This window comes from Xylaria bambusicola (assembly GCF_022495145.1).
Source record: "Xylaria bambusicola strain CBS 139988 unplaced genomic scaffold F5B22scaffold_4, whole genome shotgun sequence".
In the NCBI taxonomy this organism is placed as follows: Eukaryota; Fungi; Ascomycota; class Sordariomycetes; order Xylariales; family Xylariaceae; genus Xylaria; species Xylaria bambusicola.
In genome coordinates, this window is record NW_025953557.1 from 450,156 (window position 1) to 475,529 (window position 25,374).

A 25,374-nucleotide genomic window follows, 5' to 3' on the forward strand; every position below is an offset into this window, starting at 1 on the left:
AGCGTGACCTGACGTTGCTGTGATTTCATCCCCCTTCTCTTCCCGTGGGGACGATTTAAAACCCACAAGTAGATATGCTGTGTCACCCCATAGTCTAGCCTTAACGCTGGAGTCCAGATAATTAATCTTTTTTTTTCTTTCTTTCTAGATTTTGTTTTCTTCCTGGCACCGAGAAGCCGTGCGTGGCTGACAGTGGTGTAACACACAGTTCTCTATCTCATTCGCACGTTGGGATAAGAGCCAAAAACTGGTACAAGCCAACGGCAACTTCGGCACGTGTACATCAACCGCATCAAGGAACTCTTTGGGGCTACCTATATGCCATACATAGTATACATAGTCGTGGTTTAAATCAGTTGCTCTAACAGCTGCGTGGACAACACGTCCTTCCTATTGTTACCGACCCTGCCTCCTCTTCCCCGCGAGATCTTGTTACTGCCTTCCATTTTCGATCGCTGAGGTGTTGCTCGCATAGTTCCATTAAGCGTTCTGACTTGAATGCTACATTTAATACAACCTCTGAATCATTGAAGCTAATTGGTCGGCAATTATATTATTTTACGACGCGTTTATTTTCTCGTCCTTCTAGTTCATTCCTTCTCGTGCTTCTTCTCTTCTAAATCAGTTGTTGAGTCCTTCTGCGACTTGTGTTTGCCAATGCCTTCACACCCGATGCTGCTGGCGGGTAAGTTATCCTTAGTGTAAACTGTGACCGACTACCTAGTATCTTCGCTTATGTATATAATTGCTTCCACTCCCACATCATAGGTATAGAAGGATGTGAAAAGCGTCACGAGGGTCAAATATACTATGCTTCTTATCATTGTACGCCGGTTAAGTTGACTTGCATACTAGTTGCATGCTAGCAATTTGAGGTTTGACAGGCAAAGCGATCGAAAGGCGGTGCTACAACATGCGCCCCCAAGATTATTCACCCCACGAACCGTACTCCGCCCGGCAAATGCGTTGACACATTTGCCTTTCTTATATTTATTCGCGCTCACTTAGTTTACCGCAAGCCGCGTAACCTCCTCTTAGTCGACACCACCGCAATAGCGACCGCTCTCGCGATGTAATGCAGGGATTGGTCATTTGCGCCTATTGCATGCCTGTGACACCGCTTCGTTTGAACTGCTTTGTTGGGCATCATGTTCGTCTGATTATCGCTGTATCTACCGTAAACTGAGGGGCGTCTTGCTTAGCTTCGGTGTCTTTGTTAGTTGTCGATTTACCACGTTTTTGCCAAGCATCGTCGCACAGCACCCTCGCTTATTGCGGCTCGATAGAAATGTATGGCATGGAGAGAGCTCTTCTATCGTCCGCTCCTTTTCCTGACTTGGAAATGATCAATGCGGAGATAGACCCCGAATGAAAACAAGACGGGCGCACGTCTCTCTGTCAGGATAGCTTTCGAGGCGCGCAGGATGCAGGCCGCCTCATACGAGGTCAACCGCATATTATCAGCCCGTTTACGGTCACTGTATGCGCCCTGAGCTCATGCCATCTATACCACAGTAAAGGCTCAGACTAGTAATAACGATGTCGATTTACTACGAGCATAGAGTAGTGACTAGACGATAGTTCCTGTCGGATGGCTTCCGGGACATCATGCCATGATACACCACCATTCTACCTCGCTTCCACAGCGTCGTAACGGGATATTTACATGCCCGCATGACATACTTCGTACGTCTTGTTCGAACCACAGGAGCGTGGGACGGGACTGACCGTCAGCGCATTGCTTAGCATGTACAGACTGCACCTGTGGCTGCAGTCTGACACCTGGGCACATAAAAAGCCCTTATAGAACCCGCAGTTCAGATGCATTGCTACAACAAGACGGAACAGAGCGTGGGATGCAGGAAATTCGATCCGCGCTTGCCTGCTGCGCAGATCTGTGATGATAAGAATGAGATGCAGGACGCCTCGGGATTGTCTTCGACCCAGGAGTCGATGAACTGGAACAAGCTTTGCTCCCGGCAAAACACCAGCAAGTTCGGGTTATCCCATTTCACTTCATGCATTGTCTCAATCCCGTGTAGCTGACTGGTGGGCTAGCCTTACGATCAGCCCCTCCGCCGTCTCAAGCAGCTGCACCTTGGCCAACTTGTGTGGTCCATTGCTATCCGCGCCGACCCAAACTGGAAATGTCCACGCTCTTCCCCCTTTGTGACGCACAAGATGTGTACATATTATACATATAAGCAACCTACCTACCTGGCCAGCCAAGTGGTCAGCAGCAACGTCTGGTTGACAACTGGATTGATTGCCAGACAGCGAGTCCGGTACCTCGGTGCAGTGGGTGAATCCCGGGAAGAGGAGATGTCAAGACGGAAAAGCAAGTGGACACTAGCGCCTCTCTCCTTGAGGACCTCGCGTTTGGTCTTCTGCCTCTCGTTCTCACTATTGCCGATTGTCTTCTGTTTTATGCCCTGTCTGCCCTGTCTCTCTCCATGCTATAGGAATTGGGGAGAAGTAGTGCTTCCCACCTAAACATTCTCCTTGCTGTTACCGGCATTGACGCTGGAGAAGCCTGTCTAGCATAATCAGAGCCAACTACCCCATGTACCATCATCAAATTCCATACCAATAAAGCTGGGGGGGTGTAGGCTTGCGACAAACGTGCCACTTGCGTCGTGCGGGGGCCCATTCGGGTTCAAATCCCGAGTCGAGGGACTTGTCGCCATGGGCTGCGAGGTGTACGGTGATAGAATTGAGCGGCCCCATTGGTCAATCGCGCACAAACGATCCGCTTATGGTAATCTTTCGTCCCAGCTGCATCGTCTCCAAGTACCTACCCATCATGGCCATTTGACAATGCGATAAGTCACTTATTACTTGCCTGCTAGGCACACAGGATTTCGTCGCTGCGGACTGGCGCCTCACTTGGCGCTTTTGCATTGCCAAGGCGAACAATGGGCGCAAGGCTAGAGTCTACCTTCGGAATCCTGAACCAGTACACAGGCCGAGATGCCACGAGAGTTCATACTTCATACCATACCTACGGGCGTCTATATACGGGGAAACCAGCATAGGGAATAGACAATCCCATGCCCATTCATGACTAGGAAATCTGCAAAAAGGAACCGTACGGACATATCCGCAGATAAAAACCACCCGCACACTTGGATATGGCATTACATATCTGCGCCATCTAGTGCCCCAGCATCCAAACGTTGTCGTGATGATGTTGTCGCCCAAGCATGGCCCCCCGCTGGCTGGCCCTGCGCATGGAACCTCCTGTGTGCAGAGTTGGGACAGAGATTTGCCAGAGGTAGCAGCCAAGCCTGTTCGTGTACCCTGTTCATATAACTCACTGTAGACCTTGTCATAAGGAGGGGGAGACAGAGATGGAGAAAAAAGAAGAGGGACAAAAAAAACTGGGCGGAGTAAGCACATTTCCTAGCGCTCCGGCCAAACCCCATCTCGGTTTTGTGAACACGAGCCATTCAGCATATGGCTTGAGCTACTACTGAGGGCCAGGTTTAGCTGGTGCGGATGATACGACACCCAAATAGCAAAGTTTTGAGCCAGAGCCAGATGCAGAGAGGCCCCTTGCTTTGGTAACCGTCGTCCAGATTGGGTATGTGCATACTCCCAAGCTCAATGCATACCGAGGCCTCAGTGCCGAGGGAGCTCGGAGTGGCAGGGTGCCGGCGACACCTATCGTGATTCTGCGTCGCCAACATACCTACTTCGTACGTGTTGGTAGGCTTGTGTCCTTGGTTACACTTGGGGGAAATGATAGATGTCTTCGGAAAAGGTGAACAAGCCTGTCTACTCGGCTACCCGTCCACCTATCTAGCTAGGTACCTCATACCCAATCACCCCACGCTAGCCGCTCGCGCCTAGCATCTACATACATCGTGATACATCCCATCCCATCCCCCACAGCACTGCGTGTTTAGCTAGGTATGTAGGTATGTATGTAGTTACTTGCTTACCTAGGTACCTACATAGACGCAGCACACCACTCATCCCCTTTTATATCAAATTTAACGATATGGAGTATATGTGGGTGTGGAGCAAAGATCGTTTCAGCTACCGATTTTCCAAGCCCTTGGACCATGCTTTACAACGTTGGGGGGTTTCCTTCACCGTTCATCGCGAATGAAAAGCCCCCGAGGTGCCTGTCCGCTTTAGTGCAGGATGGGAAGCTCTCGGCGCGGCGCGGAGGGCAAAGCCCCTTTCAACTCCCTTTTGTGGATTCGAAAACTGACGATGATGTCAGCGCTTCCTTTGGTATCAGCTGAGTACCTCCTCTTGCACGGACCAGACACGGACCTAGGGGTACGGTACTGGTATGCTAGAGCATGCCCCCCCGCCTCTGCATTGTCTGATGGATATGGTGAACAGAATATACTTATCCAAGCCAATGAATGATAAGACTTGAGCGGCCATCATGCCGGGTTGTTAGAGGATCAATCTCCATACTACGTCCTACGGTAGTTTACCTCGCTTCCTCAGTATGTACACTCTTTATGGTGTTGTTACGACTCGCCCTGTTGGGCTCCTGGCACCGCACCACTATGCGTATAGGTATAGGCACATGAACAGTATAGCATCGTCACTCGCAGGTTCCGAGCCAAAATCCCGTCCTAAGTTGAAGCTATCTATGCGGTTACCTATCAGCACGGGCAAACCCCGCCGTGTATGGTGTGGTTCTTGCAGGAGATCTCGGATCACATGAGAAGAGATCCCTAGCGATGAGTTGTCACCTCCACAATGTCGCGGGTCCGAAAGCAATTCTAGTACCTCTAGGTATATGTCGATAACCTCGTATCTCTGGTCCGCGTGCTGCCGTTGGATCGCACCCCGCATCCTTGCCTTGGGCTTGCAGCAACAGCGCAGCTAAGACTCGGTGGTATACGATTAAGGCCGAACGCAGTGACCTTCGGGTCGCTTTCGTGCTCAGGCTTGCATTCACGACGGCGTCCTGCGATTCTGGGTCTCAAGCACGCCTGGAAAGACGCTGACACTAGCGACCCATGCTTCGTGGGACCCAGAAAAGGCTTGCTGGAGCCGTTCATTTACTGGCCCGGGGGCGAAGCTAAGGCGACAAGGGAAGGAAAAGAGGAGAGGATGCAGCTTCCTCACCAGCACACGCTTGACAGGTTTCTAGAATGTTTCCAGGGGTGGAAGGGGGTGGAAGGGGTGGAAGGGTCGTCGGGGTTGGTCGGGAAAATAAATCGTCAAGGGCCTTTTGAAGACATCCCTCCCACCCACCATCTCGCTATTTTCGGCACGCATCGCAGCAGATCTCCAAAGCCAGCAAGGGCAGAGGAATATATGGGTCTCAGCCCAGCCATCGGATCCGTCGGGCTGGTTCTGCGGAACACTTTCGGCTGTACTGTTTCTTGCGCCGAACCGACCATACATCCATACATTAGATTGCGACAATCAGTGTACCGGTACTGTTGACTAACCTACACGATTTCAAGGCGTTTACGAGTTGGCCTACCTATGCTACCATCACGTACTACTACCTGCTGTGATCAACGAGACTCTTCGAAAACCCAGTCGTACGTACGTCCTGTCACTTTGCTAACCTAGTATTTTTCCATTATTCCTGCTGGATACGCGGGTCTCCATTCAGTGATGACGCCTCGATGCAGAATCAATCAATTCTACACCTAACTACCTATTTCGTACCTGGGGCGCGATTCGACGCCGAAGAGTCCAGCTCCCTGCAGACTTTCTCGTATGTGAATTTATACAGGACTGCTGTGTGATCCCAAATGAAAGCTGCCGACAAAAAGCCGACAGTATTCAAGACTGCCTGCTAATTCGTCTCTTTGCTCGATAGTGACAGGCCGCCTCGCGAGAGGATGCTTCGCAGCGTGCTACCCCACAGAGTACCAATGCAGGTTGGGCAAGCCAGAGTCCGTCAACAGCCTGCAGATCTACAAGGGAGGGTGAGCATACATAGTCCACGTTCCACGACGCTCAGGTCCTGCAGCCAGTCCCACGAAATGATGACCACCATGACTTGCATTGTGGCATTTTCAGCTGCCGTCGCATCGCTGTGCTACTGGCCGTGTACATCAATTGGCAAGAATGCGTCCAGCAGCAGCACAAGTTGCTGCAATGCCATGCGCATTGGGATGCTGCCGTGGGCGTGGTGTCGCATCGCCCGCTTCTTCAGGCGGCGCGCTGAACCCAGCCGAAGCAGCTGGTCCAGCGTAGAGACGGTAGAATTTCTTTGTAGGCAGTGTAGACGTAAATATTACTAGACCATCGTCTGGAATGCGGTATAGGAATACCAAGGCCAATCGTGGTTTGTTGCGCATCATGCACTCATGCATACCCATTACTGTAGTATATATCACAACCGGTGATGATTACGATGCTGATAATGACGACGGGCTATGACTGGCCGTGTGCAAGGGAGGGCTACTCGATCAGCTCCGTCTGCGATGTCTTTCTTATCGCTCGTGGCTGGTCACATCCGGCAGGGTCTGCTGCAAATATCACAACCTAGCTTATGCTCGAGGTTCGTAGCGACACGAGCCGAGCCGAGCTGCTCAAATGGGCCAACTATCAAAGCTTTCTTACCACGACGAGCGTCGCATCTAGTAGGTGATGCAGATGTGCAGCACCCAACAGGTACGGGTGCTCAAGGGGTCTTGCTGCTTTCGTCTTCAAGGTCTATCACCTCGATGAATGTGGGATTGCAGCGCCTCTATCATACGGCATTGTTGTGCGCCAATCAGATGCTCGCAGCAAATGCACGCTTTCTTTTTTTAAACACACCGCTCCTAACAGCAAGGTCTGGGGAAAGGTGCTCGGTGAATTGCACCAATCCTCACCGTGGACAGCCTCACTTTGCTGCTGTGGAGCTGCAGAGAGTTGACCGTGTTACCTGAGCCATCACTCTCTGACAAGCGTGAAGCTCAGTCTCGGGTTGAACCGTAATGGTATGCCGCCCATGGCAAATGGCACCCTGCTCTGTATGTACGGTAGGTCAGCACGTACTATCAATCCCAGAGCCCTCTCAATCGCATGATCAAGCGATGACAACGTCCGCATACCCAGCGTAGTGGCCGGCCTCTCTAGCTCTCATCTACGCCATCACATCCCCATGCATGGGCGAGGTCACCTCTGCGAAATAGATGGCAGATAGATGGCCGAGCCAGGCCTGTGCCGTGCTGCGAGTGTTCCCATCGTACGAGTCCTGTCTGGACGCTGATTTGGAACGGCTCTGTTCGTTCGTTTGGTAGCGTCATCACAGACGACAGGTCATATTTCATAAGACGTCGTTCGCTTCGTCATCGCTACAGACTGCCTTGTTCGGGAATTGAGCGTCGCGCAATGTTGGGGATGGCGCCGGCTCCAGCTCATCCACAGACGGCGGGAAGTATCGCCCTCGTAGAGATACTTTTCGAAAACACGTCCCACGATGCCTACCAAGTGGTATGCATTGCAACCAACCATCCCACTCCGATGCTCCTGACAGCTTACCTACAGCAGGTCTTGTCCTGTCCTGTCCCGTCCCTGGCGCGCACTCGCAGCAAGGTGTGGTTGTCGTGTGGGTTGTGCGGTCAGCGCAAGTCCTCCGTACCTACCAGCGACGTACCTGGGTTATCCCCAGGTTATCTCAGGTTATCCTAGGTTATCGACACTCCACGCCCTCATTCGTCTGTCCATACAACGTCACTCCCCAATATAGCTTCTAGCTCCCCTCACATGAACTTATTCGTGTCCTAATGAGATCCGGCGCCGGCCGAAAATGGCCGCCTGCAGAATTCTTCAAGCTATAAACGCTCAGCCCTACTAATAAGGTCCCAGTAATCCCAGCGATCCCAGCGATCCATGCATTCGGGATTACAGTACTCTCTACTCTACTGGCGGCCGTACAAACGAGCGTACCGTATGGTCCCTGCGCTTGGAAACTCCCGTCACCAGTTTTCTTGTGCAGATTTGATAGTGAGGCGCCGTCGCTACTTTGTTGTGTCTATCATGCGTCTCGCTCAGTCAGTTTCCTGATAACCCTATGCGTAATTCATTTACCTAGATAGGCATCCCATGTCCTCCGTCTGTTATTGATCCGCTCATCCGCGCATCTGAACGGCGTTATTTCAGTATAATCCTGTCGGAGCGTTCGACGCATACATGTAGAGCCTCCAAATCATCTGAGTCAGCCTGTACAACGATTATACCGCTTTCGAGAGCCCAGCTTCCGAAATCAATCATATCGTTATGTTTACGGGTGTGCAACTCATGTATGTGGTCCCGGATCGGCAAGTTCTCATTCGAGAGCTTGTTCGCAAACGGTTGCAGATTGTGGTCAAACTAAACTAGCCGCTCTTCAACCCCGTTTTTGCATACTGCAGTCATGTCTAAATCTAGCACCCTCCCATGTAGTCAGATCGTGCGCTCGGTTATCGTGGGTCGTCTGACCTCTCTCGGACGGCACTTGGCGACGAGTCAACGCCCACATTGCGCCATGAGGCCATGTTTGTTGGCTGCAACGCTTTATATACACTGCATCCAACGATTGGTATAGCGGGAGTCATGAGGAGATACGATGCATCTGATGATGCCGATCGCCTCAGCAGCTCCCGTGAACTCCCGTCCGGCAACTTGACTTGGACTTACGTGCCCGCCATTTCCAAAGAAGCGATAGGCCAGCATGCTTGTGACCAAAACAGGACAGGTCGCAATAGCAGACTATCAGTGGTGTCTACCAATAGAACTTACAACCTATAGAGCACGCCGCATGAATGAATTGCTGACGAATACCAAGCCAGGAAGAGACGCGACCAGTTTTATGAGAACGTGTCTCTCTTACAGATAAGTTATATCTGCACCTCGTCAATTACTCAACCTGGTCCGGGCCTTGGGGCTTAAATGCTACCGTTAGACGAACATCACTAGTAGTTGCAGTATCCCACTTCGCATCTCATCTCACCTCACGTTAACCTTAGCCCCAACAAGGTAGACCGGGCTCGAAATGCAAGGGAGGCGATGGTTCCAAGTACCATATGACAATGGCCAACCCATGGAGCTGATTCTTACTGTGGCCTAGACCCCAGTCCTGATACTATTCCCGTATCCTTACGTTCTCCGTGTCTGCCATCTCTCGCACGAGATGTAGACGGGGCCGTCAACTAACTGATATTGTGCGACTTCCCTCTTCACCGCTGCATTTCGCGAGCGCCACTCACGAGACTCACGCTGCTGCAAGGATCGGGCGTTGTGCTATACGGCAATAATTGCACCGACGGAGATGATGTGCTCTCGCTTCCTTCCGCCCCATCCCCACCCTAATTGGACGACGCGGCCAAGAGAGGTTGACGTTCATAACAACGAGCCGACGTCTTGCCGAGCAATAAGCCTCACCGTCTTTGTGTCACAAGGCTACGACGTCCATGAAAAAAGTTGCACTAAAAGAGACGATCGCCAATCGCTGCGATTCTTTCGCCTGCGCGCTTAGCAGGTGGCTGAGAAATTTCACACGTGCCTTCAGAGCCGGTAGATGTATGTCGCAATGCAAACTCCATCTGGGTACCTTTTTTAATAGTAATACCTATCTACTCAGTAAGTAGTATGAGTACAAAGTGGTGTTTGTTTGTCTACTGGTTTTCTGAGACATCGGTAAACGTTGTTTTCGTGCCATGTCGCACTTTTTGTTCTGGGCCCATCGTGACCCGTTCTGGTCTCTAATGTCGCGGAAGAGGCAGCAATGACGATGATAAATGATAGTACTTTTATACAGTATATTATCTCCCCCAACCTTCCATGTCGCTTCTTATTACGCTTCACCCCTCCGTGACGCCAGCTAAGGTGAAGTAAGGTGAAATGGCTGGCGATCTTGATTCTCCATGCCGAGACCGCCCACTGTGTGGCACATGCCAAACCCCACGATGAAAACAAACCCGCCCGTACTGCCCCGTATAGTTATCATGCGTATTATCTATTACCCAGGTCCATGTCTCTCAAATTTCCGAGGAAGTGGAATGTGTCTCGCTCGGGATAGGCATACCAGCCAACCGGTCACCCAGACCTGTCCGTGATTCGCTGGAACAAGGCCTATATCGGAGAGCGAAGGCTAACTTTATGGCAATAAGTTGTTTACATTTATGTCTGCAAGGCGATGAAAAGACATCCATAGGTGGCTGGTAGTTCAGTTGCAGTACAGGGTTTCATGCCGTACTCTGCCCTACAGTCAGAAGATCGTCATATTTACTAATTCCCAGAGTAAATCATCAGCCCTCACTGGTACGGCAGTTTCTATAGGCGGCGGCACAGATTGGCGCCACACGCATACGGGAGGCAACACGAATCGACCGACTAGGCTAGGCCTACGACAGTTCAATAGTCTACAAATCCAATAGAATTTCATGTACCTACCCTTGGGATCACGCAATCGAAAGATGCGAAATGCAACCGTCCGTGAATGCTATTGATCTTGCGATCTGCCACTCGATTCCGCGTAGCCACCTACTTACGCACCTGTGTATGCACGTCTAATCAAACTAACCGTCTAGTTGCTTGCTCCCGTCGCCTGCCCGCATGTGTCTTGCATGCTGTAATGTCCGGGGAAGCCATTGACCTCTTAGTATACATCGGAACACGGGCTATTCATTTAACACTGCTGCTGAATACGGTGGTATGACGTTGGCAGTCAAGAGATCTGTAGATACGTTGCCCCTTAGAGGTTGACATGGGTGGGCAAAAGGGACGGAACAAATGGACTGGAAAAGCCAATGAGAGAGTTGCATCAGTAGCAACTACAACCGTTACGTTGCCTTATTTGTATCTTTGCTAGTACCTGGATCAGGGTGAAAGGAGGCGCTGAAACAGATCAAAACCAGGTTGATACACCGCTGTGGTGGCTACCTGAAGTTGATCCAGTCAACTACCAATTAGCTATCCATATAAGTCTCTACGGTCAATGGACTATGGAAATGATTTCAATATAATAATCAATAAAGGTAATTTATAATGCTTCAAATAAATAATACCATTGACGCCAGGCATTTCAATTTGTCATCCCCATCTCTCGTGTCCCGTTGCCCCCATGGCGTAAAATAGCTTCATGCAGTGCTATGTCAAGAAAGATTGCCATCGTAACCGGTATACCGCATGGGAGCAGATCTTCTCTTCTCGACTGCGTGCATAAACGCTGTGGAACTTGGACGCCTCCTTCCTCTACTGCGGAGCGTCGAACGGCACTTCCCAATGGCCTCTCGATTTCTTTCTCCAGCAGAAGAAGCAAGAGGCGGTGAATACGACTTTGTAATGTCAATCATCCCGAGGACTGAAGCTGCAGAGGCGAGGGTGTGAGCGATGGCTTGGAGATGGGGGAGCGAGGTTAGAGAGCTCGGTCGTTAGATGATGGGGTGGTAGTATAGGATTTCGCATGCCAAGCAATGGGAATTCATTGAAGAACACATAGTGAGTGGCGCTTCGATCTCAACAGGCGAAGTTCATTGTACCATAAGAGTCTAACAATACAAAACTTCATACCTTAAATTGACTACTTGACCCCGTGCTATGTCAAGTTCATATTGTCGGTGTAAGACCAGTTGTTAGCGCCCGGTGCTCTAGATGTTGGTTGATTGCACCTCTAGATTATCAAACGTAATTAAACATGTTCATTAGATGTTTAAAGTAGTACTGAGTACGGAAAGATACTCCGAGGGAGGCCTGAGGCCGTACTCATTAGTGGATAAAACCGTTAAGAACGGTAGAATAGGCTTCAAAGATGAACATGTAGACATATCCACAAGAGACAAGAGACAAAGGTGAGAGGAATAACAGCAAATATCAAATCAAATTTGCTGCAAAACCGCCTGCGTCATCATTACCCTGCCATCCCACACTCTGAGACATACCTCGGTCCAGATTCCTACTCGGCCGTCCAAGTAGATGATGATTACCAACTGATAATGATCATGAGCTTATTAGACTTAACCCATTAACACGCAATAAGAAATTATATATTGACATTGCTGTATATAGATTACGAGACGTAAGGAAAACACATATCGGTTCCCGAACTGCGAGACATGCATTCTTCAATGGCGCCTCACGAAGCAGGCGTGTCAACACGAAGATAAGAAGCCACAATGCACAACAACAAAAAAGCTCTTTGGCCGACGGGGTGAATTTAGAGCCGCGTGAAACAACCTTCCCTGTAATACGCCATGCGGACCATGTTGTTTCTTCAGGTGCGCCTGAATATGAGGGCTCAAGAGTTGTCTAGCAATGAAGAAAAGGGGTAGGAACGGCTTCCCCTTTTACTACGCCAGCGAGGTAAGGGTGCAGCCGGGCCTAGGTCAGGCCCATCTGGATGTCAAGCACAAATTGGAAGGTAGGCTGGCGCCAACTATCTTGAATTAGTGATGCCATTTATAGATCTACGTATATACATATGTGCGTGTGCGTGTGTACAAGCCAGAATATCGCGTGTAAACCCCATGATAACCACATGATTCCCGAGTCAGCAATAGCATAATACATGATAAATGCAATACAATCGATGCTTGAGTCTGTAAGAGACTTCTGATAAAGTACAAAACCTAACGCCATGGCCATGCAGATTCATTATCAAGGAAGTGGTAATCCCGGTAACCGCAATGAATCCTATGTGATACCCATCCCCTAGAAAAAAGATCATAGCCAAGTTCATCAATCCACTCCTTCATCTTCATGAGGAACGTGTTTCTGTGAGGTCTTATTATTACCCATGGTTGGTTTTCTAAACAAGCCATTGACTCCATTCCGAGCCCAAGCTCCATTTGTAACAACGTCCATAGCTCTATGTTCTGCAGTTGCTTCTCCTATCTCATCGTCATCATCGCTGATCATATATAGCTCGTCTTTGAGAACACGGCCACTTCGATCTAATGTCTTCATGGACATAGAACTCGCTGGCTCATCCGCGTAGAGATTAGGGTCTCGGCCTAGGATTCGGTCCGCCTTTGAGGGGGTCCGCCGTCCACTGGATGGTACTGGCGATGCCAAGTAGTGTCTGCCGGCACCCTGAGGTTGATCCGGATAAAAAGGTGTTACTGGTGTATCAGGTTCACCCCAACCGGCAACGCGTTCCCGCTGTCTCTGGGCTTCGCGCTCATTTGCAAGACGATCTCGCGCTTCTAGCCACTTGGGATTGGGGTCCCATGTCCAGCCATTGTTCACCGTAGTCGGTATAGGCAAGGCCCAAAGAGCAGGCCGAAGACCAAACAAATTCAACAGATTTTGTTTTATGCCGAGGTCAAAAGCATTTGGTAGCTTCTCCGAATCTTGCTCGTCCATATATTCCTCATACCGTTTACGAGCACGGTATCGTTCCATTTCTTCGTATGATGCGTGTGGAGGCATTCCATCGTTTCTGGAAAGTGTGACCTCACCCTCTTCTGGTCGCGTAACCCCTGGTAGCGCATTGGCATGCATATCAAGAAGTTGCTGGCCATATTTAGGTAGTGCTATACCGTCTCCATTATGCTGGGCTACAAACTGGTGCTGCAAAGTCTTCCGTAGTGGACTGAGGTACCGCGTCCTTTCCAAGCATTCAATGGTGGTTTGCCCTCGGCTGGCCAACCAAATGTGCCAGCCAGTGAAGGCACCAACGACGAGCCCGATTATCCCTGAGATAACGGCAAGTAGAATGAAGTTGACCGGCAATATGGTGTCAGTATATTGTGTTTGAGTTAGGAGCTCATCGTAAACCCATGTCCCGGACACGGCAAAACAATATAAGCAGAAGATAGTGGTGTAAATCAGAAAAAGCAAGAAGGCTTTGTGATTTCTGAGGCCGATGCAGGTAGCCAGCCAGGGACAGTGGTGGTCCATCTTCAGCACACAGCGTTGGCATGTTGAGCAGTGGTGCGCACGATCAGGTTTCCGAGCCTGGCATTTCTTGCAAAACCGGAGCTCTCCATTGGACTTAACAGTGAACGAGGTTGCTATCGGCACGGCGGAGGTGGGCAGACTCGAGTATCCCATGTCATTTGTGGTGCTTCCAGGATCAGTGAAGACGGCAGTTGTGTAGCACCAGTTGAGCATGGTGTAAAGGGCAAGACCGCCGATGGAAGAGCCGGTTCCTGTGGTAAGTCGTCAGTCGCGGTCAGGATTTGGTGTTTAGCGACCCATATCTACATAAAAACGTTGTTCTCGTAGATACGGATATGCGCCGACAGATCCGAGGGAAATAGACTTACCAGTCCAGCCCTTTGGCGCACCCTTGGGTACAGGAAAGGAACCTATCTTGACAACGACCCAGACAGCCCATGTGGTGATCCCGTAAACGAAGGTGAGGGGGAAATATGTCAGGCCGCGACAGCAATAGCGCTCTATTCTACGCGCCCACCGTCGAGACATGTTGGATGATGGCAACGGGGGCGACGAGGCTCGAGCCATGGACGCAGGCAGAAAGACGGGCAATGGTGTGTACAGCGAGCCCCGTGAGGGACGAGTGAAGAAAACAAGACGACGATTTCGACAACGCTACGTAATACAATCACATTATGAGCGAGCGTTGGCGGCTTAGTGGTGTTGTTGTTGTCGTTGTTGTGGTCGTCGTCGCCGTCGCCGTCGCCGGCAAGCCAATTTGTAACGTGTTGGGATGGAAGGATTGGCATTTGTGCTGTAAGAATCAATACTTGGCTTATACATGTTATTAAAGGCCCCTTATTAGTCCTACATATGATGTAGCGTGTACACCCGGGCTCTATCTACTTTAGGTAGGCCACCTAGTACATATACGTTCTAGGCACCCAGAACAATGGCATTTACCTACCTACCTACGGTACCTAGTAAGTAGTGCCTATGTACCTAGGTAGGGGCATTAGGTAAGGCTGTCTAGGCACCCAATAGGTACCTACCTACCTACTGTTCGTTAGTGCAGTTAATAATGCGGCGCAGCGCAGCTCTTCCTGAATCTATTGTCACGAAGCTGCTGATGAACCGCTTCGAGTTACTTTCCCTTCACGCTAGTCGCATACCAATAGAAACTATATATATGTAGAGACCGCTCATGATCGTGCATCGCACTCTACTGGAATATATATTACCATATTGTATGCCCGTTGTTGATTCAGGATCCATGGGTTTCCTTCTTGATTACGCGTCGTTGTATTCCGAACGTGACAAATCACGAAACAAGCGTTGTGGTTTACTGCTGAGCTCAAGTGATCTATTAAGAGAGGAAATGTATCAAATAGTCTAGGGCGAGGGCAATTCCATCCCACGCAACTAAGATGATGCGATAGAGTTGAGATTACCAAACGTAGATCGAGGCCTGCGCCGAGCTAAGCTGACATAAAATACACATTGACCATTGCCTATGTGACAACTTACAAATACGGTAGGCCGAAAGCCTTCTCAATTCATAAGAAGCATGGTTTCCGTCCCATTTTCCATCAAGCTCGGAAATTTTGGGAAATCTCGACAAAAAGCCCCTCAGATTGACGATTGATAAACAAAGAGCACCCGCTCTTGCGACGTTGTGGATAGCTTGCAGTCCTGTTGGGTTTTCACAAACTACCTAGGTAAATAGAACATCGTCCTGTATTATGGTATTCATTCAACTTATACTTGGATGATGCATGAATCCTCAACTCGTCTCCTCACGAATTCCCAGGCAATTATGCCGACAATAGCACATCTCGACAACAGAGAACCTTGATCTTCCCGATTAATCTCTACTTGAAGATAACTTGATTCCTCACTTTAGGAGAAGGGCACGTCTCTCGAATAAGCATACTCCTTGGCCAAGGCTATTATGTTATAAATTGAGATTGGCGCTAGAATCTTTTCAACTGTCAGATCTATCAATACCAGGGCTTAGTCCATTCAATCCAGTATGTATATGATCTACTTAACCTACCTAAGAGGGCTCCTGCCCAAGTAGTTTCATGGATATAGGTATATGTCCTTACAAACGATCTTCTTTAGTTAGTACTAGGTACCCATAGATAGATATTGTCTTTGGTCCTACATCGTGGGATTTCTCAAATTAGTCTCCAAGGCCGTAAAGTCCGCCCAATCTGTTCAGGCAAATTATAATATCTCAGGATTACTCGGAACGAGGCGCTTTAAAACCTGCGTTCCAGGCTGCGAAGAAGTCTTGGTCAGTCTCAGAGAAGCATTGCTTTGCCTGTTACCAGCTCCTGTGACTGTGAGTTGTGACTGTCGGATTCTGTCGGCAGAGGTACGACCTCGGTTTGGTACCACAGTCCCTGATTTGTGCTCTCCTCCTTCACAACACGGACTTAGGTTGCAGATGTTTGTGTTCCTCATATCCATAACGCATTACCTGTACTTCATATAAGTACCTATGCATGTATTGTACTTGACCCAACTAGTGGAAGGTACGTGATCCCAAGGCTCCTTCTCTTCACCTCACCATCTCACCTGCCTCCTCACAGCTTTTCCCGTGGATACAATCAGAATACCTTTCCTCTCGCCATAACGCGTACGCGCGTGCCTTTACCTCATTGTTATAGTTCCCCGCTGTTGTACCTACCGTATACTCTATTTCATATTTTCAATCCTGCCGAAGTTCGAGTTCTAGCTTGTGCAGCCTCCGAAAGCCCGACTCATACGAGACGGCCTCAGCTTCTACCACGGCATCGTTGCGCGACCTTAGCATGTCAGTCACCACGCAGCCACATAGCCAACTGCACGAAATTAATATAACAGGGACGCAGCAGTAGCTACCTAGGTTTTACTCGGCATCACACGATGAGCACCAAGGCTCTAAGCGTGAGGAGCGACCACTCTCACGTAGATGTTTCACTCCAGTCGCTTATCTGTCCGAAATGCAACGTGAAATACCCCAACATCCACGAGCTTCTTACGCACCAAGCTGCTGAAAGGCATTTTTCTTGCGATCAATGCTGCTTGTGCTTCTGGTCTGAAGTCGGTCTCCGAGATCACAAACGAAAAGTACGTAACAGACCCCTATCCACTAGCTTTTTCAAGCCGCCGTAACCCAACCAAAACTGCGCCTGTGTAGAACCATCGGCCTGAAATCGACCTTGAATGCTTTGGATGTCAATCTCACTTTATTCGCGCCGGTTTGTTTTGGGAACATTTAGAGAGTGGGAAATGCAGTGCCATCTACCCCAGCGATTTAGTGAGACTTCGAGAGAAGAATCTCGAGTTCGCGAAACAGCTCGAGCGGCGCAGAATGAAGTTGGAGGACAGTAAGTAAACAGACAACCAATTCCCTCAGCCTGACTTCTGCTAGCATCCAATGTCCTCAGATACAGCTCCTTCAGACGTCACGCAATTCCTCGTCAATACTCACATCGTTCGTCTATCACAACTAACTCAGCTGCAAGTGATCCCACACGAAGATAGTCACATTAAAGGAGAGGAAAATACCTGGGCTTCGAACCTCAAGGAAGATACAGCACCTGTTCCGCCTGTTGTGACTCCAGACTTCCCTTCTCGACCAGCCCCTATCTCTGCAGAGAATGCCCACCCATTATACTACCGTAGTGAGGATTTTCCAGTGCTTCCTACCAACCCTAAAGGATCAACGGCACCAAATCCGCGCGATGAGAAGAAGAAAGATAATGCTTGGTCAACCCTCAAAGCCACCGTCTTCCAGACACCCAGCAAAAGTTCGGTTTCTTACAACGCCGTTCCGCCGCCTGTTTTATACGATAGCTCAACGGGCAGTGTCAATAAAAACGCATTCAGAGAGTCAATGCATAATGACAAAATTCGACTCTTGCAAATTGGTAACCACCCAGCAGAAGAGGGACCACATGATGCTACTTCTAATGGGCTGATTATCAATCCGGATCACCCCGATTACAACCCTGCTGTATACTACAACGAGCTGCTGGAGAAGTTCGTGTGCCCCTATAAGATCTGCAAGTAAGAAGCTTTGTGCTAGTTTGAGCCTGGTATCATACTGATTAAGCCATGCAGGAAGAAGTTTTATGATGTATTCTCTCTTACTCGTCATCTCCAATCCCCGGCCCATGCCGGTGGTCGTATTTCATGTATATGCTGTAAGAAGAGCTTCACAACTGTAGCGAATTTAATCACCCACATGGAGATGGCAACCACCTGCCCAATTCGAGATACTGATGGTTTTCGAAGAGCTCTTGGTCAGATTACCGGGGGCATTTTGGACTTCCACTCACCTTCAGGCATTTTCTTCATTGACGACAAATCAGTTCAAGAACTTCTCAAACTCCGGACTGCATAATATCAAGGACTATCATAGGATTGATGAGAAAGAGAAAAAGTCTTCAATGTATGTACCTCAAATGGAAGCGTTAGGGGGCTCTTCGGGTAGATTGGTAGTTGGCTCGCTTTTATTGCTTTTGTAGCAAAGCTAGCCCTACGTCTTCTGTGGTTTCACTGAGTGAGTGTGAAAAATGGCTCTCCTGTGTGGTCTAGAAGGCTTGGAACTTTAGTCATCGTCAATAATGATTCACTAGGTCTTAAAGACTATAGTCCTTTCCCCCCTCTCCTTCTTCCTTCGAAGTGGGGAGATGACCTAGGCTATTTACGCCCGTTGAGCTTTGCACAATCTAGAACTCCCTTTCTTCCTTCTGTCTACCTGTTGATGTCAATTGCATATAACAATCTGACCCTGTGACTCCGCATCTTCCCTCACCTATAGCTTCACTTATCGTCGAACGTGCGGTAGGGGATAAAAGACCCATGTGGGTCTTGGTAATCTTGGCCATGTAACAGTGAGGGTCTCGGAAGGAACAGCTTGTAGGGAAGGATTCAATTCCAATCTCTGGCACTGGGATTCATATAATCTCTCCATAGCGAGGCATGCCTGATGAAACCCTGAGGATAAACGAATTGTTGCAACAATAGCTAGCTGTGAGCCAGACGAGGAATACATGCGCCGTGATCGTGTAACAAGAGGACTAGCCCGTAAGTAAAACAACATAGTTTCTCCCATCAACGCCCTCCGTCTGAAGCTCGAAGCTGGCCTTGATCTACGGCCAAGCAAGCAGAGCTACCACATCTAACATAAGACATTTCGGCATAAACATAGGTAAAACAGGACTCACAGGGATACTAGTAAATATGGTGGTGCGGACATAGTGGGCTTAGGCGCGGGGATTGAGACGGGGGAGGGGAACTGACGTAGGAGTTAGTTAACTAAAGTCCGATTAATAATGTACGACCACGTTAGTCTTGGTAGCTCTAAGTGGTGATCAGTGAGAATGTTGATATTGTGGCATGAGCTTTATAAAGTAGTAGTGTATATTCAAAGCCATCTAATTCCCAACCCCTTTCCCTCACTTTAGCTCCCTTACGCTCTGCTTCCCTCGCTCTGTCACCATGGCTGATCCATCAAACCAACCCAGGATTCTCCTGACTGGCGCTAGCGGTTTTATAGGAGGATCAGTATTGACGCAGCTGCTCAACTCCACATCTCCAAGCATCCAATCTGCACCCATCACATGTCTTATGCGTGGCGCGGACCGGGCTGCCAAGTTGATAGCAACGTATGGTGACCGGGTGATTCCCGTACTCTATAGTGAGTTTGCTTTCGCGGCTTCTTGACTTATAATTCCGTCGTAGATTTTGCGCGTGTGAAATACAATCATTGTATCTCTAGCCCTCCCGTGTTGCTAACCACGGCATGTCTCGCGAAACCAACAGGTGATTTAGATGATCTTGAGACCACCACCGCAGTCGCCGCGCAGCATGACGTGGTAATCAGCACGACCGTCGGTTATCATACTCCTTCAACGCGTGCAATTCAAGAAGGTCTGGCCCAGCGAAAGCGAACCCATCCTGGTAGTGAACCTTGGTTCATTCACACGTCGGGCACGTCGAATGTAGGCTCGCGATCCGTCTCCAGCGCATCACCGGAGGGTGGTACCTTCGACGATGTAGCTGACGACGTTTATGGTTTCGAAGTTGCGCAAAATACCAAAGAGCCGTATGCTCAACGTACGACGGAGCTGGCCGTCGTGGACGCTGGCCTCGAGTTGGATGTGCGCACACGTGAGTCTTTTTTTAGTATGAAATATCTCTCACAGTGATCCTTTCTCGAGCTAGGGATCACAGTGTCAAAGACCCCATATCCTTCCAAGATCTTCTCATTTCTCAAACGAAACGAGCTGTCGATCACTGCTCACCTGGAATAACGCAGTCGTCGTTATGGCGCCGACCATATATGGCGTGGGCTCGGGCCTTTTCAGAAAGCATAGCATTCAAATACCCGCTTTCGTAGCCACCGCATTGGATCACGGGCGCGCTGTCGTCATCAGCGACGGCAGAGCCGAATGGGATCACGTCCACGTGCAAGATCTAGCAGCTCTCTACGAAATCCTTGCTTTGAAGGCTCTCGACGCAGGGGACGCCCTTCCCTGGGGGAAGAAGGGCATCATCTTCGCGAGCGTTGGGAGGCATTCATGGGGCGAGATTGCTCAGGGCGTGGCGCGAGCATGTCATGACTTGGGCGTACTTCCGGATCTCCCAGTCGACAACCTCAGCTTGGCGGATGGTACGAGGCTCTTCGCCAAGTCGTACTTAGGAGAGGCGGATGAGCTCCTCGTTGAACTAGGCTTGGCGAGTAGCGGGAGAACCATCCCTACGGTAGCACGCGGTTTGGGGTGGAAGCCTCTGAGGGGCAAGGAAGATTGGGAGAGAGGCTTTCGTGATGACGTTGAAGCCGTCTTGGAGGAGAGGCGAGAGAAAGGGCACTGAATTGCGAAACAGTCTATCTTGATAACATTGGATATCTTGTAGGGCTAATCCGGGGTAAACCGGGGTCTTCGATATTAGCTTACATACCTAATGTACCTTATGCTTTCTATTTTCCATTGGTCCCCGTTCCTCCTGTATTTATCGCTTTGTTATCTAGCAGTCACAAAGAGATTACGCCCTGGTTATACCATTGATAACCGCATTTGTGAATCCTTACTTTTATAAGCTAACGTTGTGAAGTCTTTAGAATGTGTAAGTAGATAGATGTATATACCATACAAGTAGGTAGGTTAAGTAGATAGAGGTTGCGGGACCTTAAGGTACCTAGGTAGCTTAAATATGCAACTACTTAGCACCGTGGCAATAAGCTATATCATAGTACAGATTGCCCACATATGCACTGTAGGCACATCATGCTTAAGTACCTATGGGTACTAGGTACCTACCTAGTATGGACTACTGCCCGCTGTCATGCTCCAGTTAGAGCCAGCTTGGCCAGATGCCACATGTCAGTCATCATCACCTCAGCCGCCACAACAAAGCACCAAGACCCCCAACGTGGAATTGTATACCATCTTCCTATACTAAACCATTCTACCACGCCATACGCCCCGTCTCCTCTTGCGTTATAGATTACTATCCTATGTGCATTATTACCTAGGCAATATTTTCTACCTCCGAAGATCCTCCCATCCTGCACGCCTTGAGCGCTGCCGGGCCACGTGATACATAGACACGATGGCTACCCCCAAGTTCAATACCAAATCGCCCACAATCAAGCGCATATGTATATCGCCCTCTTCACCTCCCTTTTTCCTCTACCCGATCAAAGTCGGTCCCGGCCTGACACATCTTCATTTTTAGTGCGTGAAGCCGCCGAGCTCTCTAATTCACCGTCCCCCGACTACACAGCATCGCCCCTAGAATCCGACCTCTTCGAGTGGCACTTTACGTTGCGAGGTCCTCCCAAATCTGCCTTTGCGGAGGGTATATACCACGGCCGTATTGTACTACCCCCCACGTATCCGCTTAGCCCACCATCGTTCCGCTTTACAACGCCCAGCGGTCGCTTTGAAGCGAATCGAGAAATCTGCCTAAGTATATCTGGTCACCACGAGGAGACATGGCAACCGGCCTGGGGTGTTCGGACGGCTCTTGTCGCTCTTCGCACTTTCATGGAAACCGGCGCGAGCGGGCAGATTGGTGGGCTTGATACAAGTGACGCAGTCAGAACGCGGCTTGCTGCATCAAGTCGTTCCTGGCGCTGCGGTGTTTGCGCGCGGACAAACGAGGAGATCATCGCCGAATGCGAAGAACGATGTCGCGAGACTGGCGAATCCTCGAAGTCGAAAGAGGTCGAGATCCCCGCCGAGCTGAGGATGGGATTTCGCGACGAGATGGAAAAGGCAAAAGCTAGCACAGGCGAGGGTGCGACAGGAGATGCCGAGAGCGCTGAACTAGCCGAAGGCTTCGTACAAACTACTCCGGAGCAGCCACAGAATGCGCCGGTTGCTGGAGCAGCAGCGCCACAACCAGCACAACCTGTCCAAGGAGTGCCTACCCCGACACCAACAACAAGGATACCTTTGTCTGATCCGATGTTGGTGCGACCTGCCACAGCTCAGCGGACGATACATGTAGATCCAAATGGCGGCGTGCCGCCCTGGCTTGACTACGCTATCATGGCATTGGTTATGATGCTAGTTGCCATCATCCTTAAAATCATATTACGGTGAAGAGGAGATTGCCATGGTTTTTTTTATCCCGCCGTGAGGCGAATGAGTGAACGTAAATGCGTGGAGTCTGGCGCTTCTAGTCTAACTTTTGGGATACATTATGTAGATGTTCGTCAAATTCAAACAGCCTACTAGACACTAAGATTTTGTGTAATTATAGATTTGTAGACGGCAGCGCCTCTATTTGTCTGACCCTTTGGAAATTTTGAATATTACTGATATGCTGTGGTGATCTACTTCTTGTTATGTAGATACGCTCTTGGCGCGGTCTCCCCACAGCACATATGTCGGCCTCACCGCGTCTCGTAGTCTACGGCCGTTGTAAGCACAAAGGAACACATACTATGAAAATGGATAAGACGGTCCTCGTATTACGGCAACTGAGCCGGGGAGACCCAAGTTCGGTGATAACGTACGGGTGGACAATCCCGCCAAGTTTGCGTTAACGCAATCTTAAGCTGTTGTGTGCTCCCTTGATTACATCAATATCCCGAATTGGATTGTCTGCGGAATGAGTTCTGGCAGCTTTAAAGCAAAGCGTGACCCGCTAATGGGGATGTTATGACTCAAGGTATCACACGCACCAGCGAAGTTTTCAGATTGTGATAGGTCTCTGCAAATGCGCCAGTGCGACAGACGGCGAGCAAACAGAGCCAGAGCCCGTGCGTGAACAGGTGAGTAGTGATTTTACAGTGTTACCTCTGCTATGGGTAGTACGCGGCTTCACTCGGCGTCAATCTCGTAGCCTGCCATTTAGTTAATTAGACGGGGTTCAGGCATAGTCCCAGTTACTGTAAGGGATGTTGTACACTTGAGCGAGATTTTTGTGATAGAAAAACTTGTCATCACTTAAACCCGGTCATTCCTATGACGCTTAGAGATTTGTTGCCTAAGTACGCACGGCTATTAGGACATCCCTTAATTATATGCTTGCCGATTCAGACTTCCAAGCTCATCTAGATGGCAGGACACATCCTAGTCTCATTCTAATGCAATTCCTATACAAATCAATAGAATCAAATGATACACGGAATCAAATCGGAAATAAAAGATGACAGATTCATCACCCACATCGCCAGCAATAAAGCTACGTAAGAAGAAGGCTGACAACACCCGGCCCATCAGGGACGAATACGAATATGAGAGAAGATGGCCTAGACGTCGAGGACGCTACGAGATAGAGACCCAGTGTACCAGTTGTCAATGGTGGTTTGATTCTTTTGATCCAGATGCCAAAAAGTGTCACATATGTGTAACACCGCCTCCGCCTCTCGTATGTATTCTACCAACTAACTACGATCGACAAGTCGAATCCACTGATCGAACCGTTAGGTCGAAACAACTAAGGCGCCAAGCACTCAAATACCAGTATCCACGTCAACGGTACAGGAGAATGAGGCTCCACAAACAGCACCGAATCCGTTCCCAGCCATGGGAACGCAGCTAGGGACCACACAATTGGAATGGGGCATACCGGCATACGAAGCTGGTGACAGTAGTACACAGTATCAAACATATCCGCAGGAATTTGGAGCATCGTTCGGCCACCCTTACTCTCCTGGGATAGCATCCAGCTCGTTGGGAGGGTATTCACCGAATCAGTTATGGGGGCAGGACTACGGCATGCTGCCTTTCTCTCTCAATGAGCTATGCGGGCAAGAATACAATATGTCACATAATCCTGCATCAGATTCTACAACATCACCCAACTCCTCGGTATTTATACCAAACCAGATGATGACGCAGGAGTATAATACACCATCAATCCAGTCCATAAATTTTGAGCAAGGGCACAGTCACCCACCAGATAACATGCCAAACCAAACACAAGGCGAAGGGTATGTGCAACCACGGGACACATTAGGTCTAGGAAATGCTATGCCATCTCAGGAGGAGATTGGAGAAGCTAGCTCAAATACTTCGAACACTACGACGTCCTATGTACGACCACTGCGGCCGTTACGACCACTGCTGCCACGAGAACTACCAGCAGATGATATGGCTTCCTCCACAAATGTCCAGCCTTATAAAGGGGATGATATGGCCCGTTCTGGTAGTAAAGATGCAAATAGGCGTCATCAACGTTCCAAAAAGCACACATCAGTGGAGACAGGCAACAAAAGACTTCTCAAGCCTAAAGATACTGATTACAAGAGAGGAGAGAAATAAGACCAGAGGAAGAAGGCAAATCGAAAGAATGGCTATCCGCCACCCGTAGGCTGCATTACAGGAAAGGATCAGAGGCTAAGCTTATTACAGCGTGCGTTGTCATTGTTTATTCTCTTTATTTTTTTTTTTTTTTCATTCTTGCGAGGAAATTGACTGTTCTATTCCCGTAGGGGTCATATCTATGTTGTCTGTTCTTTGTCTACTGTCTATTTCATACTGCTAGAGGAGATCCCAAGTTTTATGTCACTAGACTTTTCGTTCAGTCATCGGTATTCTATGGAGGCGTGTCAAGAACTGATAACCGTGTAAAACATGGAGAATTAATTGTGTGGCTTCAGATATAAAGATTGTACCTAATATAATGCCTTGACTTGCAATAGTTGTACGCGCTACGTCCGGGTTTATACTTTATTACAATTTGAGTGTGATGACCATGAGACTCAGAGAGCAGATAAGGACAAGATGAAGGTCGTGCAATAACCCTCTGTTTGATGATTCAGCTTTATCGTGCCATCTATCTCGAATACATGATGTTAGTTAATTAGTGTGACTTATTGCTACTGAATGAAGTCTGAAAAGCTAACAGTTACAAACTGCTGTAGGGAAGAAAAGAGGCGAGGTCGATTAAAAAAAAAAAAAGGAGAGAGGAGAAGAGTAGCCGATTTTGCATGTGTAGCATAATTTTCTTTGGAAGCAAGTGATAAAAGAAGTTGCAGACCACTCTACATCAAGGCCTGCGAACAGCTAATGCTCAATATTTGTTCTCTTCGCTATGGTTCTCTAGACCGATAAACCAATTGATAATAATTCGCAATGA

At 49.1% G+C, this 25,374-nt stretch overlaps 5 protein-coding genes across 5 annotated transcripts; 4 read left to right on the top strand and 1 right to left on the bottom strand.

The window, feature by feature from the left end:
• Positions 1 to 12,285: 12,285 nt before the first annotated feature.
• Positions 12,286 to 14,692, bottom strand: F5B22DRAFT_589964 (palmitoyltransferase PFA3). The gene is made up of 2 exons (XM_047973773.1): positions 14,169 to 14,692; positions 12,286 to 14,051 (listed from the first exon to the last, which is right to left on the bottom strand). Exons 1-2 carry the CDS (start codon positions 14,365 to 14,367, stop codon positions 12,637 to 12,639), a joined length of 1,614 nt encoding a protein of 537 aa, XP_047834794.1. The 5' UTR covers positions 14,368 to 14,692; the 3' UTR covers positions 12,286 to 12,636.
• A 1,968-nt stretch (positions 14,693 to 16,660) lies between these two features.
• F5B22DRAFT_658277 (uncharacterized protein) lies at positions 16,661 to 18,251 on the top strand. Its single transcript, XM_047980111.1, has 4 exons — positions 16,661 to 16,896; positions 16,967 to 17,156; positions 17,295 to 17,838; positions 17,893 to 18,251. Exons 1-4 carry the CDS (start codon positions 16,693 to 16,695, stop codon positions 18,173 to 18,175), a joined length of 1,221 nt encoding a protein of 406 aa, XP_047834795.1. The 5' UTR covers positions 16,661 to 16,692; the 3' UTR covers positions 18,176 to 18,251.
• An 847-nt stretch (positions 18,252 to 19,098) lies between these two features.
• F5B22DRAFT_589970 (NAD dependent epimerase/dehydratase family protein-like protein) lies at positions 19,099 to 20,917 on the top strand. Its single transcript, XM_047973774.1, has 3 exons — positions 19,099 to 19,474; positions 19,600 to 19,947; positions 20,096 to 20,917. The coding sequence occupies exons 1-3, from the start codon at positions 19,276 to 19,278 to the stop codon at positions 20,650 to 20,652; spliced, it is 1,104 nt and encodes a 367-aa protein (XP_047834796.1). The 5' UTR covers positions 19,099 to 19,275; the 3' UTR covers positions 20,653 to 20,917.
• Positions 20,918 to 21,164: 247 nt separating this feature from the next.
• On the top strand, positions 21,165 to 22,617 carry F5B22DRAFT_589972 (ubiquitin-conjugating enzyme/RWD-like protein). Its single transcript, XM_047973775.1, has 2 exons — positions 21,165 to 21,439; positions 21,517 to 22,617. The coding sequence occupies exons 1-2, from the start codon at positions 21,391 to 21,393 to the stop codon at positions 22,386 to 22,388; spliced, it is 921 nt and encodes a 306-aa protein (XP_047834797.1). The 5' UTR covers positions 21,165 to 21,390; the 3' UTR covers positions 22,389 to 22,617.
• Positions 22,618 to 23,439: 822 nt separating this feature from the next.
• Positions 23,440 to 24,931, top strand: F5B22DRAFT_658280 (uncharacterized protein; the record flags this gene model as incomplete). Its single annotated transcript, XM_047980112.1, has 2 exons — positions 23,440 to 23,661; positions 23,721 to 24,931. 2 exons carry the CDS (start codon positions 23,440 to 23,442, stop codon positions 24,555 to 24,557), a joined length of 1,059 nt encoding a protein of 352 aa, XP_047834798.1. The 3' UTR covers positions 24,558 to 24,931.
• Positions 24,932 to 25,374: the final 443 nt, after the last annotated feature.